The sequence below is a fragment of the Heterodontus francisci genome, chromosome 30, assembly GCF_036365525.1.
Source record: "Heterodontus francisci isolate sHetFra1 chromosome 30, sHetFra1.hap1, whole genome shotgun sequence".
Taxonomy (NCBI): domain Eukaryota; kingdom Metazoa; phylum Chordata; class Chondrichthyes; order Heterodontiformes; family Heterodontidae; genus Heterodontus; species Heterodontus francisci.
In genome coordinates this window covers 53,254,486-53,269,768 of record NC_090400.1, presented here as the reverse complement: position 1 = coordinate 53,269,768, position 15,283 = coordinate 53,254,486, and the positions used below count along the sequence as shown (strand labels likewise).

Genomic DNA, 15,283 nt, shown 5'->3' with positions numbered 1-15,283 from the left:
GAATCTCCCTGCTCCGCATAGTGGGGAAAGTCTTTGCTCGAGTCGTTTTAAACAGACTCCAGCTGAGCATGTCTACCCTGAGGCACAGTGTGGCTTTCGAGCAGAGAGATCCACCATTGACATGCTGTTCTCCCTTCGCCTGCTACTGGAGAAATGCCGCAAGCAACAGATGCCCCTCTACGTTGCTTTCATAGATCTCACCAAAGCCTTTGACCTAGTCAGTAGACGTGGTCTCTTCAGACTACTAGCAAAGATCGGATGTCCACCAAAGCTATTAAGTATCATCACCTCATTCCGTGACCATATGAAAGGCACAATTCAGCATAACGATGCCTGATCAGACCCCTTTCCTATCCTGAGAGGCGTGAAACAGGGCTGTGTTCTCGCACCTACACTGTTTGGGATCTTCTTCTCACAGCTGCTCTCACATGCGTTCAAGTCTTCAGAAGAAGGAATTTTCCTCCACACAAGATCAGGGGGCAGGTTGTTCAATCTTGCCCATCTTAGAGCGAAGACCAAAGTACAGAAAGTCCTCATCAGGGAACTCCTCTTTGCTTGACGATGCTGCATTAACATCCCACACAGAAGAGTGTCTGCAGAGACTCATTAACAGGATTGTGGCTGCCTGCAACGAATTTGGCCTAACCATCAGCCTCAAGAAAACGTACATCATGGGACAGGACATCAGAAATGCTTCATCCATCAATATCGGCGACCACGCTCTGGAAGTGGTTCAAGAGTTCACCTACCTAGGCTCAACTATCCCCAGTAACCTGTCTCTCGATGCAGAAATCAACAAGCACATGGGAAAGGCGTCCGCTGCTATCTCCAGACTGGCCAAGAGGGTGTGGGGAAATGGCACATTGACACGGAACACAAAAGTCCGAGTGTTTCAAGACTGTGTCCTCAGTACCTTGCTCTACGGCAGCGAGGCCTGGGCAACGTATGTCAGCCAAGAGCGATGTCTCAACTCATTCCATCTTCGCTGCCGCCGAAGAGTCCTTGGCATCAGGTGGCAGGACCGTATCTCCAACGCAGAAGTCCTCGAGGCGGCCAACATCCCCAGCATATACACCCTACTGAGCCAGCAGCGCTTGAGATGGCTTGGCCATGTGAGCCGCATGGAAGTTGGCAGGATCCCCAAGGACGCATTGTACAGCGAGCTTGTCACTGGTATCAGACCCACCGGCTGTTCACACCTCCGCTTTAAAGACGTCTACAAACGTGACATGAAGTCCTGTGACATGGACCGCAAGTCGTGGGAGTCAGTTGCCAGTGATTGCCAGAGCTGGTGGGCAGCCATAAAGGTGGGGCTGAAGAGTGGCGAGTCGAAGAGACATAGCAGTTGGCAGGACAAAAGCCAGAAGTGCAAGGAGACAGCCAACTGTGCAACAGCCCTGATAACCAATTTTATCTGCACTGCCTGTGGAAGAGTCTGTCACTCTAGAATTGGCCTTTATAGCCACTCCAGACACTGTTCCTCAAACCACTGACCACCTCTAGGCGCTTACCCATTGTCTCACAATGAGGCCAAAGAAGAAGAAAGAAGGTGTGCTGCATGTAGAAACCTATAGCAAGGTAATGAGAAGAGGGGTAAATGTATAACCAGCAAATTCAACTTGATTATTAGAAATCCATTACGATGCTACATTTTGATGTCACTCATTAGTTTTCCTCATTATCTTCCTCAACCATGTAATCTACTCTCCCTGGTGTAATAACATAAGCTGCTTTACTGAGGTGATGGTATGGAGGAGTGGGAGAGAGAAACAGGAGTAGATGTGGTACAATCTGTATGAAGTTAATTTTGAGATTGCATATGGACTTTTTGACTTGGCTGTTGAGCGCAGAGATTACCATATGGGTCCCTTGGATCTATGAGTTTAATGCAATATCGAGAAACACAGGACACCGATTTAAGGTGAATGGTAAAAGAACCAAAGGTGACTTGAGGACATTTTTTTTACACTACATGTGGTTAGATCTGGAATGCAGTGCCTGAGAGTGTGGTGGAAGCAGGTTCAATCATGGCTTTCAAAAGGGAATTGTATAATTATCTGAACACGACAGACCGAATGCTGTCACCATCCTATGATTCTACATGGCCGGTGAGAAAATTTAGAGATGGAGTAGAATGCTGGTGAGTGCAGTGAATCTGCAGTGGTGAGGATTGTACATTATGGGTTTGAATGTAGCTTCAGAAGTGATTGTTTTTGTCAGGAGAGGGCGTTTAAGGGTTTTTGAGACTTTTACCCGTTTTTACTTCTTTTCTCATTCCTGAAATTTGAATTGGGGGGGGGTGAGGGGGAAATGTGGTACGGGGTCACTTGACACATCTTGTGTTGATGCATAATAGTCACGTGGAATAGTCATCACATTTCTCAAGCCATATCCGCTGTACAATTGTTCATAATTTGACTCTGCTCAATGTGTTGAGTTCTGCATTGTTGCTCCTGGATAATGAGAAAAATTCAGAAGTGATAGAGTTAATAACTGTAAGAATTTGTCAGTTTCTTTTGTGTGATTTGGGCAACTGACAGGTCCCTGTTAAGCATGTGATGGATAATACAAGATTGGATTGACCTGTCAGAAAGTCAAAGGGGAATCTGCACAGATGCTTAAAGAAGGATGATGTCTTATTTATTATGTATTGATGATATGAAAATAACTTAAGATTGTGAAAATACATCACACCTGGAGCATTCCACAGTCGAGGTGTTTATAACAACAGCATAGATTTATAAAGCTCCTTTGATGTAATAAAAAGTCCCGAGATGCTTCACAGGAGCATTATAAAACAAAGTGTGCCACCAAGCCACAAAAGGAGATATTGGGTCAGAGGTAGGTTTTATGGAGTGTCTTAAAGGAGAAAAGCGAGGTGGAGAGGTGTAGGGACAGGTTATTCCAGAGCTTGGGGCTTAGGCAACTCATGGCACGGCAACCAATAGTGGAGTGATTTAAAACCAGGGATGCACAAGAGGCCCAAATTAGAGGGGCGCAGTTATCTCAGAAGCTTGTTGGGCTGGAGGAGATTACAGCGATGGTGTGGTGAGGCCATGGAGGGTTTTGAAAACAAGGATAAGAATTTTGAAATCAAAGTTGTTGCTTGACCGTGAGCCAGTGTAGGTCAGCGAACACGGGTGATAGTGGAATCGAACTTCATGCAAGTTAAGACACAGGAAGCAGATGACCTCAAGTTTATGGAACGTAGAATCTGGGAGACCAGCCAGGAGTGCATTGGAATCGTCAAGTCTAGAGGTAACGACAGCATGAATGAGGGTTTCAGCAGCAGATGAGCTGAGACGGGTGTGAAGTCAGGCGATGTTATGGAGGTGAAAGTAAGTGGTCTTAGTGATGGCACGAATATGAGGCCGCAAGCTCGTCTCCGGGTCATGTGACACCAAGATTGCAAACAGACTGGCTTTAATCTCAGACTGTTGCCAGGGATAGGGATGAAGTAGTTAGCTAGGGAATGTTTAATAGAATAAATAATTAAAGCTAGGATGGAGACTATATTAAGGTTTAATGGCTTTTCCCTCCATTGTACTATTCATGTTTCTTTTGTTTCAGGCACCTGAGGTCATCATGTCGCAACATTATGATGCCAAGGCAGACCTCTGGAGTATAGGCACTGTAATATTTCAATGCCTTGTTGGCAAGCCTCCTTTCCAGGTAGATATGGAGAGAAAGATGCTTTTATAGGATGCACCTTTGAATGTTCTGAAACAATTTGGCTTTATTTTTTTCAAATGGTGCAGTAGTTTGTGTGAGGTGCTGTAGAAATTACATTACCTGTCACACCATCTCACTACTTGGGGGTAATATCCATCAGGTAATCAAGAGTGGCCAAGTCTTACATTTGTACCTATGGTAGAACAATATGGTCGGCATGGATACAAAGTGAAAAACAGTACAAACGTAAAGAGAAACAATATGTAGCTTTATGCATATACGCGAATAACTGTAATGATGTCACACCTTACACAAGGTTTTGTCCTATTAGAAATGGGTGTTTGCAGTGCAAGTGGTAAAAGTTATATTGAAACTCATCTTGTTAACATTAAAGTTACCAATTTGGCAGGTAAACAAGTGGATCTTAAATTTTTGGCAGTTGACTTTACACATGGAGTTTATTAGCTGGGAATGACTTGCGGGGATTGAGAGCAGGAATAACATTTTAATAGAATTAGTATGCGTGCTTATTTTAATCTTGATTTCTCAAGTTTCCTCTTTGAAGCGCTCTTCTAAGATGAAAGCAATTTGTTCTAAAGAACACCTTAATTTTGAATTGAATTTTTAGATTGTATGAGATACTTTCAGGAATGTGCATGTCCATGATGGGGCACATAAATCCTTCAAGATCAGTTCGAAGAGTTGAATATTACTGTCATGCCACGCACACTAACAAAATAGAAAAAAGGGAAATACTTTTTTTTATTTTCACACACTGCAGTATAAAGCTCATTAACATTCATCAGCTTATTATGACATCGGAATTAGGTCATGTTTAGTAAATTTGCCTATAGCTATCTCTGCAATGTCTGGTCAACAGTTCAGTGTTTTAGAATATAGAATTTGAAATATGTGGCATATTACTTAATGCTTACACCCTTCAGGGCCATTTCTTAATGGTTATTGTCTCGATTAACTGAACCAGCACCTAATTTACATTTTGAAATTGAAATGTCTTTTTGTTGTAGGCTAACAGCCCACAAGATTTAAGGCTCTTCTATGAGAAGAACAAGACTTTAGTGCCCAAGTGAGTGTCTACTTACTTCTTAAAAAAGAATGTAAAATAAGTTTGACACAAGTGTGTTGTGGTCATCTTCTGTGAGGTGTAAAACTGTTTTTCCACAAGTGGGAATACAAAGTGGTGCCTATTATGCATAATAGTTTTGGAAAATATGCATTTTTAATGCTCTACCTAACTCCTTTTGTTTTAACACTGGGACTTGGTACAACTTATGTTATCAGTTTTAGAAGGATTGCTTCCAGGACTGTTAGGCAAATTATAGAATTCAGTTCTGAACTGTCAAAAGTGAAAGATTATGTTTTAAGAAGGGAACTTCTTCGTGACCATATTTTGAGAGATTGTTACTATTAATTTTGTTTTGAGATTTGCTTTGAGCACTGTGAAACGAGTTCTGAATTACACTACTTACTCACTGAATTTGGGTTGTTGTTTAGTCATTGCATTATTGTCCTTTTGAGCAACTTAATTCTTTGAACCTGTCTAGGGTATTGGAACTAAGAAATTGAGAACTTCCAATTTTGGCACTCTGTTGTCACGGAGAGCTAATGGATCTGTTATAACACTGCTGCACGCACAGTGAAAACTCTTCCTCTACACCTTCAAAAACATGCCCTAACTCTGACCTGAGTAGTGTACTCCATGCTGCAATGCTGAATTTTTCCAATTTCCCACATCAGCTGCCCTTGAGATCTTTCCAAACAAGTTTGTTAATTTGAACCAAATTGTAGGCAGTTCTGCGCTGTAGAGCCAAGCTTCCCATGCAGAATCTACATAAGACTATTAAAGCCAAGGGCTTCAATCCCATCAACCTATGCTGACCAATTTAATTGGAAATTAGTGTATAGTTTCATATGCTGATAGTATTACTGAGGAATGTGGGGAGGAAAGAGTTTAGAATTATTGACCCAATTGACAGGGCAGATGGACCAATGAATGTAGTGCCAGCCCATGTATTGTGATGAACTTCAGTTACAGTATTACTTTTCATCACTCATATTAAAGTCCAGCATGCTTAATTTTGTTGTTTAGTCTTGCATTATTGCTTCCCTTTGAATTCTACTGGTAATGGTGATTTATCTATCAAACAGTATCCCAAGTGAAACTTCTAGCCACCTGGGTGGCCTGTTGCTTGGCTTGCTCCAGAGAAACCAGAAGGACAGAATGGATTTTGGTGAGTTGTTGGTTTCAGTTTCCTTATTTAATATCCGTTAATAGGTTTTAGATCTAGCTGATCTCAATTCAGTTCCTGTGTATTGACCTCGTATACTCTCCATAGCCAGACCACACCTCTGTAACATCACCTGTAACTGCCTTTGCCTCAGCTCATCTGTTGCTGAAACACTCATTCATGTCTTCTCATGGTCCGTCTCGCACCTTGCACCCTCTGTAAACTTGAGCTCATCCAAAACTGTGCTGCTGGTATCCCAACTAGCACAAAATTGCAGTCGCTGATCAATCCTGTGCTCGCTTATCTATGTTGGCTACTGAGCCAGCAACACCTCAATTTTAAAATTCTCATGCTCTTTTTTTTAAATTGCTCCATTGGCCTCGTCCCTCCCTATCTCTGCAGTTCCCTCCAGTCTTCTGAGATCTCTGCTCTCCTCCAATTCTGGCCTCTTGCACATCTTCAATAGTCATTCCTCCACCATTGGCAGCCGTGCCTACAGCTGCCTCGGCCGTTAGCTCTGGAATTCGCTCCCTAAACTTCTCTGCCTCAACTTCTGCCAGCTCCTATTAAGATGCTTCTTAAACCCTACCTGCTCGATCAAGCTTTTGGTCACTTGTCCAAACATCAATGGCATGCATTTATATAACACATTTAGCATAGTGAGACTTCCTAAGATGCTTCTCAGGAGCTTTATCAAACAAAATGTTGTCTTGCTAACCAAGACCCTGTCTTTAGGCAGAGTTGATGTGAGGTACCTGACTCCATCTTAAACTACATTAAAAATCACAGTTTTTAAAACATAATCACCAGACTGATCCCTGAAAGTTCACCAGACTGCCCTCTGGGATGGCGGGATTGTCCAATGAGGAGAGATTGTTGAGCTTAGAAGAATAAGAGGTGATCTCATTGAGGCATACAAAATTCTTACAGGGCTCAACAGGGTAGATGCAGGAAGGATGTTTCCGCCGGCTAGGGGTTTCTAGAACCAGGGGACACAGTCCCAGAATAAGAGGTAGGCCATTCAGGACTGTGATGAGGAGGAATTTTTTCACTTTGGTGAATCTTTGGAATTCTCTCGTGGAGGTTCAGTAATTGAGTGTATTCAGGATTGAGATCGATCGATTTCCAGATGTTAAAGAAATCAAGGGATATGGTGATAGTGCAGTAAAATGGCATTGAGTTGGAAGATCAGCCATGATCTAGTTGAATGGTGGAGCAGGCTCGAGGGGCCGAATGACCACCTCCTGTTTCTATGTTACTAAGTTCCAAGCCGCATAAGGAGATATTGGGACAGGTGAACAAAAAAACTTGGGCAGAGATAGGTTTTAAGAAGTGTTGTAAAGGAGGCTGCAGTGCCGTGGGATGTTTAAGGCCCTATATAGATGCAAGTTGTTGTATTACGGTAATATTGTGTGATACATTGTTAAATTAGAGTTCATATACTATCCTTTGATGTACATAGTCATTGAAAAGAAGCACTGTGTTCTACCCACAAACACAATTTTCTTCACCACTCTTGAAGTAGAAAAGACCCATCCAGTACTGGCATTACTGCATGTTTGTCAACCTGCTTACAGGCCTGCTTGGGTAATGCAGAGAGGGAGTACATCCACACAAGTATCTCATAACATTCTGTGAGATGCTGACTCTGATTGACAAAATAGTCCTTTAGGGGAAAGCTAATGTCCGCCAATACTGGAGCTCATACAAAAGTTCTTAATTGAGTCTAAGTTTGCAGTTCACATGAGTGTTCTTTTGATGTCTGTACAGTAGAAATTAACAGTATACTTTGAACTTCATCCTTTAATCCCAACTGGCTGCTGGTTTGACTCCGATCTGTGCTGTAAATGATTCTGTGGATATACATTTGTGTACAATAAGTGTATTGAATGTGGAGTTTAAAATGCAATGTTTCAATGAAAAATGAATATATTTACAATGCCTTTATATGACTAATATATTTATAGCATGTAATATTTGTTCACTGAAATCTGCTGATAAGATTCTGAGACAGCTCACCAGGAGTTTAAATGAATAAAAGTTGGCACAAACTGAATTTTTGTTTTGCAGAAACATTCTTTAACCATCCTTTCATGGATCAAACATTGTCAGTCAAAAAATGTAAGTCTGTGGTTTTGTTCCATTGTAATTTGTAAGTTGTCTACTAAATTGTGGGGAAAATCGCTGCAAGAACAATTTTTTGGTAGATAATACTAACAGTTAATGTCCCTCTTCATAATTTCTACTTGGACAATGCAGAGAGAGATTCTGCCTCTACCAATTTACTACCTCCTTCCCAAAGCAACTGACTGTAGTTGGCCAATTCACCCCCTCGGGGTAACTAATATCTGCCAGAACGACTGTTAATACTTGGGTTCTTATGAGTCTAATATTCACATGGATGTTCTTCTATCTATTCAATAGAAATTAACAGTTTGTATTAATTGAACGTCATACTTCAATCTCAAATGGCTATTGAGTTTGATGCAGCTCACTGATTGATTGTGTTGAAAATGGTAGTATACTTCCTCACAACCCCTCCCTTCTCCTTTAATATATTCCTTTAATTTGCTTTTACATCCAATTGCATGGATTATAACTTTGTTCCTGTCACATCAATCATTCTGTAGCAGTCATACAAAGGCGGTCAGTCAGCTTACCCTGACAATGTTCTGGCTATTTGGGGTGGTGCGGGGGTGAAGGGGGCGATTGAAGGGAGATAAATGGCATTTGTATATATTGTGACCATCCGCAGTTTATCTGTTGTTTTACACGTAATTTTTGTGTGAGGGTGTATCATGAAGGATATTTGAGGTCTTTGCCAGTTTGTTGCTGTCTCTTGATTTCCTCTTCCTATTGACTCTTATTCTATATTTCACTGGTGCCAGCAAACATTTTTTTCAAAAAAAGGCTTTCACTGGCTTAAAATTCATCTTTTGAGAATGGCTTTTGAGCCAATAAAAATGTATCAAACTCAGAAGTTATTCTGCCGAATGAGCATACTTATTAGATCCCAGAACCTGAGGGCAGCTAGGCAAGTAAAATCTTATGTAGCACTTGAAAGTTAACGCTTTTAAACTGTAGCTTCTGTTGCTAATATTGTTTTATTAAGTAATGTTTTCAATGTACTATATTTAAAAAAAAAAGTCATTTACCTATCCAAGAAAACAAAATAGTTAATATCAACAGATTGGGGGAGGCTGAAGCTGGCAGAAGGCATTATTTCACATCATTTCTGTGACGCGAGTGGTATTTTTCTGTCGCATGCATAAAATAAGTTATCGTCTCTCACAGCTGACATTTTTGTTCAAGCTTCGCTCTACCCCTTTGCAGAATGTCGTCAAGGGAAGTTGAAGCATGATATTAAAATCGCCCTTTTTCTGTTACTATTCTGTCACCTCATCTTTCCCTGTTCAATACAGGGCATGGTTGAGTGATAGGGAGAGTGCTTGAAATACATTTGATCTATTAAGTTGGGTATTCTAATGCAAAGCCATAATGAAATATACCACTTAAATCTAATGGATTGGAATGATTATGTCTGCAGCATGCCCTGTGCCTGTACCCACGTGCCCTGGTTCCGTTTCTGGTAGCTCTTGCGGCAGCTCTCCATCTTGTCATTTTGCTTCTCCTCCTGTAAGTAGGCTATTTTATTGATGCATTATTCATTCCGCATAGCAATGGAAGAATTTTAGTATGATGTTGATAAATGATGAATTAATCTGACCCTCACTAGTTTCATTAATTGATAATTGCTATGTAAATGATTTGAAACTGCGGTAAAGATTTCTTACTTGCACATTTTATATTTAATTTTAGTTTAACAAGGCTGATATGCATTTCAGGTCAAAGACTAAGATTTAATAGAAAGATAGTCAAGAACAATTGTTAACCTTGACTTGCGCACATAAAAATTAAATCAGTCTGCAGAGTTGTAGCTCTTAATTTATTTGTGAAGAAATTAGCTTGACACTATTTTCATAGCCCACGTAACTCCAATTCGCTCCCATGCCAATTTAATTTGTATTCCAGCTCTGTTTGCATTTTTGTATCAAAGCAAGCTGTAGAATAAGCCTACATATTGTAACCAAAATTTATTCTATACATTTTTGTACGTAGCCTGATCTCTGTTCTATTTTGTTGGCATTCTGTTAGCCCATTGGCCACACCATGTGGTGACTGAGTTTGAAGTTTTGATTTCAAAATTGGAATTATGGCATTCTGTCTTGTATGCTACTGGTGCCAATTTAAATTATTATCCAATTATGCAAGTCCTGCTTTTATTTATTTGTATGCATAGTATTCTATTTTATTGCCATTTGTCTTCATCTTTTACACAATCCCCAAGATCAGAATTCGATTCACTCCATGTGATTTCAAGAAATGACTGAAGGCACTGAATACAGCAAAGGCTAGGGGCCCTGACAACATTCTGGCAATAGTACTGAAGACCTGTGCTCCAGAACTTGCCATGCCCCTAACCAAGCTGTTCCAGTACAGCTACAACACTGGCATCTACCCGGCAATGTGGCAAATTGCCCAGATATGTCCTGTACGCAAAAAGCAGGACAAATCCAACCCGGCCAGTTACCGCCCCATCAGTCTACTTGCGATCATCAGTAAAGTGATGGAAGGTGTCGTCGACAGTGCTATCAAGTCGCACTTGCTTAACAATAACCTGCTCACTGACGCTCAGTTTGGGTTCCGCCAGGGCCACACAGCTCCTGACCTCATTACAGCTTTAGTTCAACCATGGACAAAAGAGCTGAACTCGAGATGAGGTGAGGGTGACTGCTCTTGACATCAAGGCAGCATTTGACCGAGTATGGCATCAAGGAGCCCTAGCAAAACTGGAATTAATAGGAATCGGGGGGAAAACTCTCTGCTGGTTGGAGTCATACCTAGTGTAAAGGAAGATGGTTGTGGTTGTTGGAGGTCAGTCATCTCAGCTGCAGGACATCAGTGCAGGAGTTCCTCAGGGTAGTATCCTAGGCCCAACCATCTTCAGCTGCTTCATCAATGACCTTTCTTCAATCATAAGGTCTGAAGTAGTGAAGACTTGCTTCAATTGTATAGAACCTTGGTTAGACTGCACTTGGAATACTGTGTGCAATTTTGGTCCCCTTACCTTAGGAAGGATAGTGTTGCCATAGGAGGAGTGAAACAAAGGTTCACCGGACTTGCGCTGGGGATGGCGGGACTGTCCTATGAAGAGAGATTGGGGAAACTGGGCCGCATTCTCTAGAGTTTCAAAGAATGAGAGGTGATCTCACTGAAACCTACAAAATACTTAAAGGGATAGACAGGGTAGATGCTGGTAAGGTGTTTCCCCTGTTGGGAAGTCTAGAACCAGGGGACACAATGTCAAAATAAGGGAGAAGCCACTTAGGACAGAGATGAGGAGAAATTTCTTTACTCAGAGGGTTGTGACTCTTCGGAATTCTCTACCCCAGAGGGCTGTGGAAGCTCAGTCATTGAGTATGTTTAAAGCAGAGATTGACAGATTCCTAAATACCAATGACATAAAGGGATATGGGAATAGTGTGGGAAAAAGGCATTGAAGTGGATGATCAGCCATGGTCATATTGAATGGCGGGGCAGGCTCGATGGGCTGAATGGCCTACTCCTGCTCCTATAAGGTCAGAAGCGGGGATGTTCCCTGATGATTGCGCAATGTTCAGCACCGTTCGTGACTTCTCAGATACTGAAGCAGTCAGTGTAGAAATGCAGCAATATTCAAGCTTGGATTGATAAGTGGCAAGTAATATTCATGTCACACAAGTGCCAGACAATGACCATCTCAAACAAGAGAGAATCTTACCATCTCTCCATGACATTCAATGGCATTCCGATCGCTAAATCCCTCGCTTTCAACATCGTGGGGGTTACCAGTGACCAGAAACTGAACTGGAGTAGCCATATAAATACCATGGCTACAAGAGCAGGTCAGAGGCTAGGAATCCTGTGGTGAGTAACACGCCCCCTGACTGCCCAAAGCCTGTCCACCATCTACAAGGCACAAATCAGGAGTGTGATGGAATATTCACTTGCTTGGATGGGTGTAGCTCCAACAACACCCAAGAAGCTCGACACCACTTGATTGGTACCCCATCTACAAACATTCACTCTTTCCACCACTAACGCATGGTGGCAGCAGTGTGTACCATCTACAAGATGCACTGCAGCAACATACCAAGGCTCCTTAGATTGTACCTTCCAAACCTGCGACCTCTACCGCCAAGAAAGACAAGGGCAGTGGATGCATGGAAATACCACCACCTGCAAGTTCCCCTTTATGCCACACACTATCCTGACTTGGAACTATATCACCGTTCCTTCACTGTCGCTGGGTCAAAATCCTGGAACTCCCTTCCTAACAGCACTGTGGGTGTATCTACCCCACATGGACTGCAGCGGTTCAAGAAGGCAGCTCACCACCGCCTACTCGAGGGAAATTAAGGATGGGCAATCAACACTGTCCGAGACAGCGATGCCCACATCCCATGAACGAATAATTTTTAAAAATTAGAAGGTTAAAAGTTCTGGTGTGTGGATTTGTCCATACTGTGATTTCCCTGATGATGGTTGGTGTTGAATATTTTCAAACCTTGAAATTGAATTTTTTTGCTTCTGTGCGTTTTTTTCCATGGAGCGGCTTTGTAGAAAAATAAACTTTACTGAAGGGCGGCGCAGTGGTTAGCACCGCAGCCTCATTGCTCCAGGGACCCGGGTTCAATTCTGGGTACTGCCTGTGTGGAGTTTGCAAGTTCTCCCTGTGTCTGCGTGGGTTTTCTCCGGGTGCTCCGGTTTCCTCCCACATGCCAAAGACTTGCAGGTTGATAGGTAAAATTGGCCATTATAAATTGCCCCTAGTATAGGTATGTGGTAGGGAAATATAGGGACAGGTGGGGATGTGGTAGGAATATGGAATTAGTGTAGGATTAGTATAAATATTGATGGTCGGCACAGACTCGGTGGGACGAAGGGCCTGTTTCAGTGCTGTATCTCTAAATAGAAAAAATAAATAACTTTAAAATGGTAGGTGATCAATAATATAGTTGCTGAATCAACCCTATATCAAGTGGCTTGAGTAATTAGTAAATGACATTGTGACACAGTCCTTTGTCATGGGGCGTTTTGGCTTAGTGGCCAGCTAACCTTTTTCAATTAGTCAGTTTTTCCATCTAAAACTGGGATGCTGAGTTTTGTGTGACATGGTGCCCAACCCTTCAGATTGGGCGAGACAGACTGTAGAGTTCAAGTATGTTTGGGACCAAGTACTGATTTTCCGCAAGGACATTGGCTTGCAACAATACTTTAGTGGTTATGCTTTGTGGTCTATTTTTGGTGCTGTTAACCTACCTTTACCTTTCAGAGACTATTCCAAATTCTGGTTATGGTGTGTGAATGGAAGAATTAATACATTGCAAAGAAAATGGACCAGTTTAATCTTGCCTTGTATTTTATGTGGTGTAATAAATATGTAACCACAGCCCTCTAAAGGGGTATGTTATTTTAAGCAAACATATATCTAAAACTGTTTTGTGTTCAAGAAGGACAGTCAGACACTAGAAGGATTTAAAATTGATAAGGAGGACACATTAGATAGGCTGTCTGTACTTAAAATGGATAAAACATCAGTAGCGGATGAGATGCATCCAAGGATACTGAGGGAAATGAGGGTGGAAATCGCAGAGACACTGATCATAATTTTTCAGTCGTCTTTAGACCTGGGGGTGGTGCCAGAGCACAGGAGAATTGCAAACGTTACACCCTTGTTCAAAAAAGGTGTAAAGATAAGCCCAGCAACTACAGGCCAGTCAGTTTAAGTTTGGTGGTGGGGAAACTTCTAAAAAAGAGTAATTCGGGACAAAGGTAATAGTCATGTGGACAAATGTGAATTAATTAAAGAAAGCCAGCATGGATTTCTAAAGGGAAAAACAGAGTCATAGAGAGATACAGCACCAAAACAGGCCCTTTGGCCCAACGAGTCCGCGCCGACCATCAACCACCCATTTATACTAATCCTACATTAATCCCATTTCCCCCTCACATCCCCACCTTCCCTCAATTCTCATACCCGCTACCTACACTAGGGGCAATTTACAATGGCTGATTTACCTATCAACCTTCAAGTCTTTCGCATTCTTTTATCCCTTTTCCACAGTGGAAATTAGACTGGTAAAAGAGAGGGTTGATGAGGGAGATGCAATTGATGTGTACGTGGATTTTCAAAAGGCATTTGATACGGTGCCACACAGACTTGTGAGCAAACTTGTAACTTATAGAATAAAAGGGATGGTAGCAGCATGGATACAGAATTGGCTGAGTGACAGGAAACGGCGTAGTAGTTAATGGATATTTTTCGGGCTGGAGGAAGGTTTGTAGTGGAGTTCCCCAGGGGTCAGTGTTGGGACCCTGCTTTTCCTGATATATATAAATGACCTAGACTTTGCTGTACAGGGCATAATTTCAAAGTTTGCGGATGATACAAATCTTGGAAACATTGTGAACTATGAGGAAGATAGTGTAGAACTTCAAAAGGACATAAACAAGTTGGTGGATTGTACGGACAGGTGGCAGATGAAGTTCAATACAGAGAAATGTGAAGTGATTCATTTTGGTAGGAAGAACATGGAGAGACGATCTAAAATAAAGGGTACGATTCTAAAGGGAGTGCAGGAGCAGAGGGACCTGGGTATTTATGTGCATAAGTCATTGAAGGTGGCAGGACAGGTTGAGAGAGCGGTTAATAAAGCATACAGTAACCTGGGCTTTATTAATAGGGGCATAGAGTACAAGAGCAAGCAAGTTATGTTGAACTTGTATAAGACACTAGTTCGGCCTCAGCTGGAGTGTTGCGTCCAGTCTGGCGCTGCACATTAGGAAAGATGTGAGGGCATTGGAAAGAGTACAACAAAGATTCACGAGAATGATTTCAGGGATGAGGAACTTCAGTTATGAAGATAGATTGTAGAATTAAGACTGTTTGTTTTCCTAGGAGAAGAGAAGGCTGAGAGGTGATTTGATAGAGGTATTCAAAATCATGAGGGGTCTGGACAGAATAGATAGGGAGGAGCTGTTCCCACTCATGAAAGGATCAAGAACGAGGGCACAGATTTAAAGTAGTTGGTAGGAGAAGCAAAAGTGACATGAGGAAAAACTTTTTCACGCAGTGAGTAATTAAGTTCTGGAATGCACTGCCTGAGAGTGTGGTGGAGGCAAGTTCAATTGAAGCATTCAAAAGGGAATTAGACTGTTATTAGAAGGAAGAATGTGCAAGGTTACGGGAGAAGGTTGAGGAATGGCACTAAGTGAATTGCTCTTTCGGAGAGCCAGTGCAGACATGAAGGGCCAAATGG

General features: G+C 41.9%; 1 protein-coding gene across 7 annotated transcripts in view; it reads left to right on the top strand.

Annotated features, from left to right (window-relative positions):
- Positions 1-15,283, top strand: part of ulk2 (unc-51 like autophagy activating kinase 2) — a 132,957-nt gene that overhangs the window by 64,005 nt on the left and 53,669 nt on the right. For all 7 annotated transcript variants that reach the window (XM_068010660.1, XM_068010661.1, XM_068010664.1 and 4 more), the window contains 5 exons: positions 3,571-3,672; positions 4,701-4,759; positions 5,842-5,924; positions 7,992-8,042; positions 9,469-9,557. In XM_068010660.1, the coding sequence (XP_067866761.1) occupies positions 3,571-3,672; positions 4,701-4,759; positions 5,842-5,924; positions 7,992-8,042; positions 9,469-9,557 (384 nt within the window). The remainder of the gene's footprint in view (positions 1-3,570; positions 3,673-4,700; positions 4,760-5,841; positions 5,925-7,991; positions 8,043-9,468; positions 9,558-15,283) is intronic.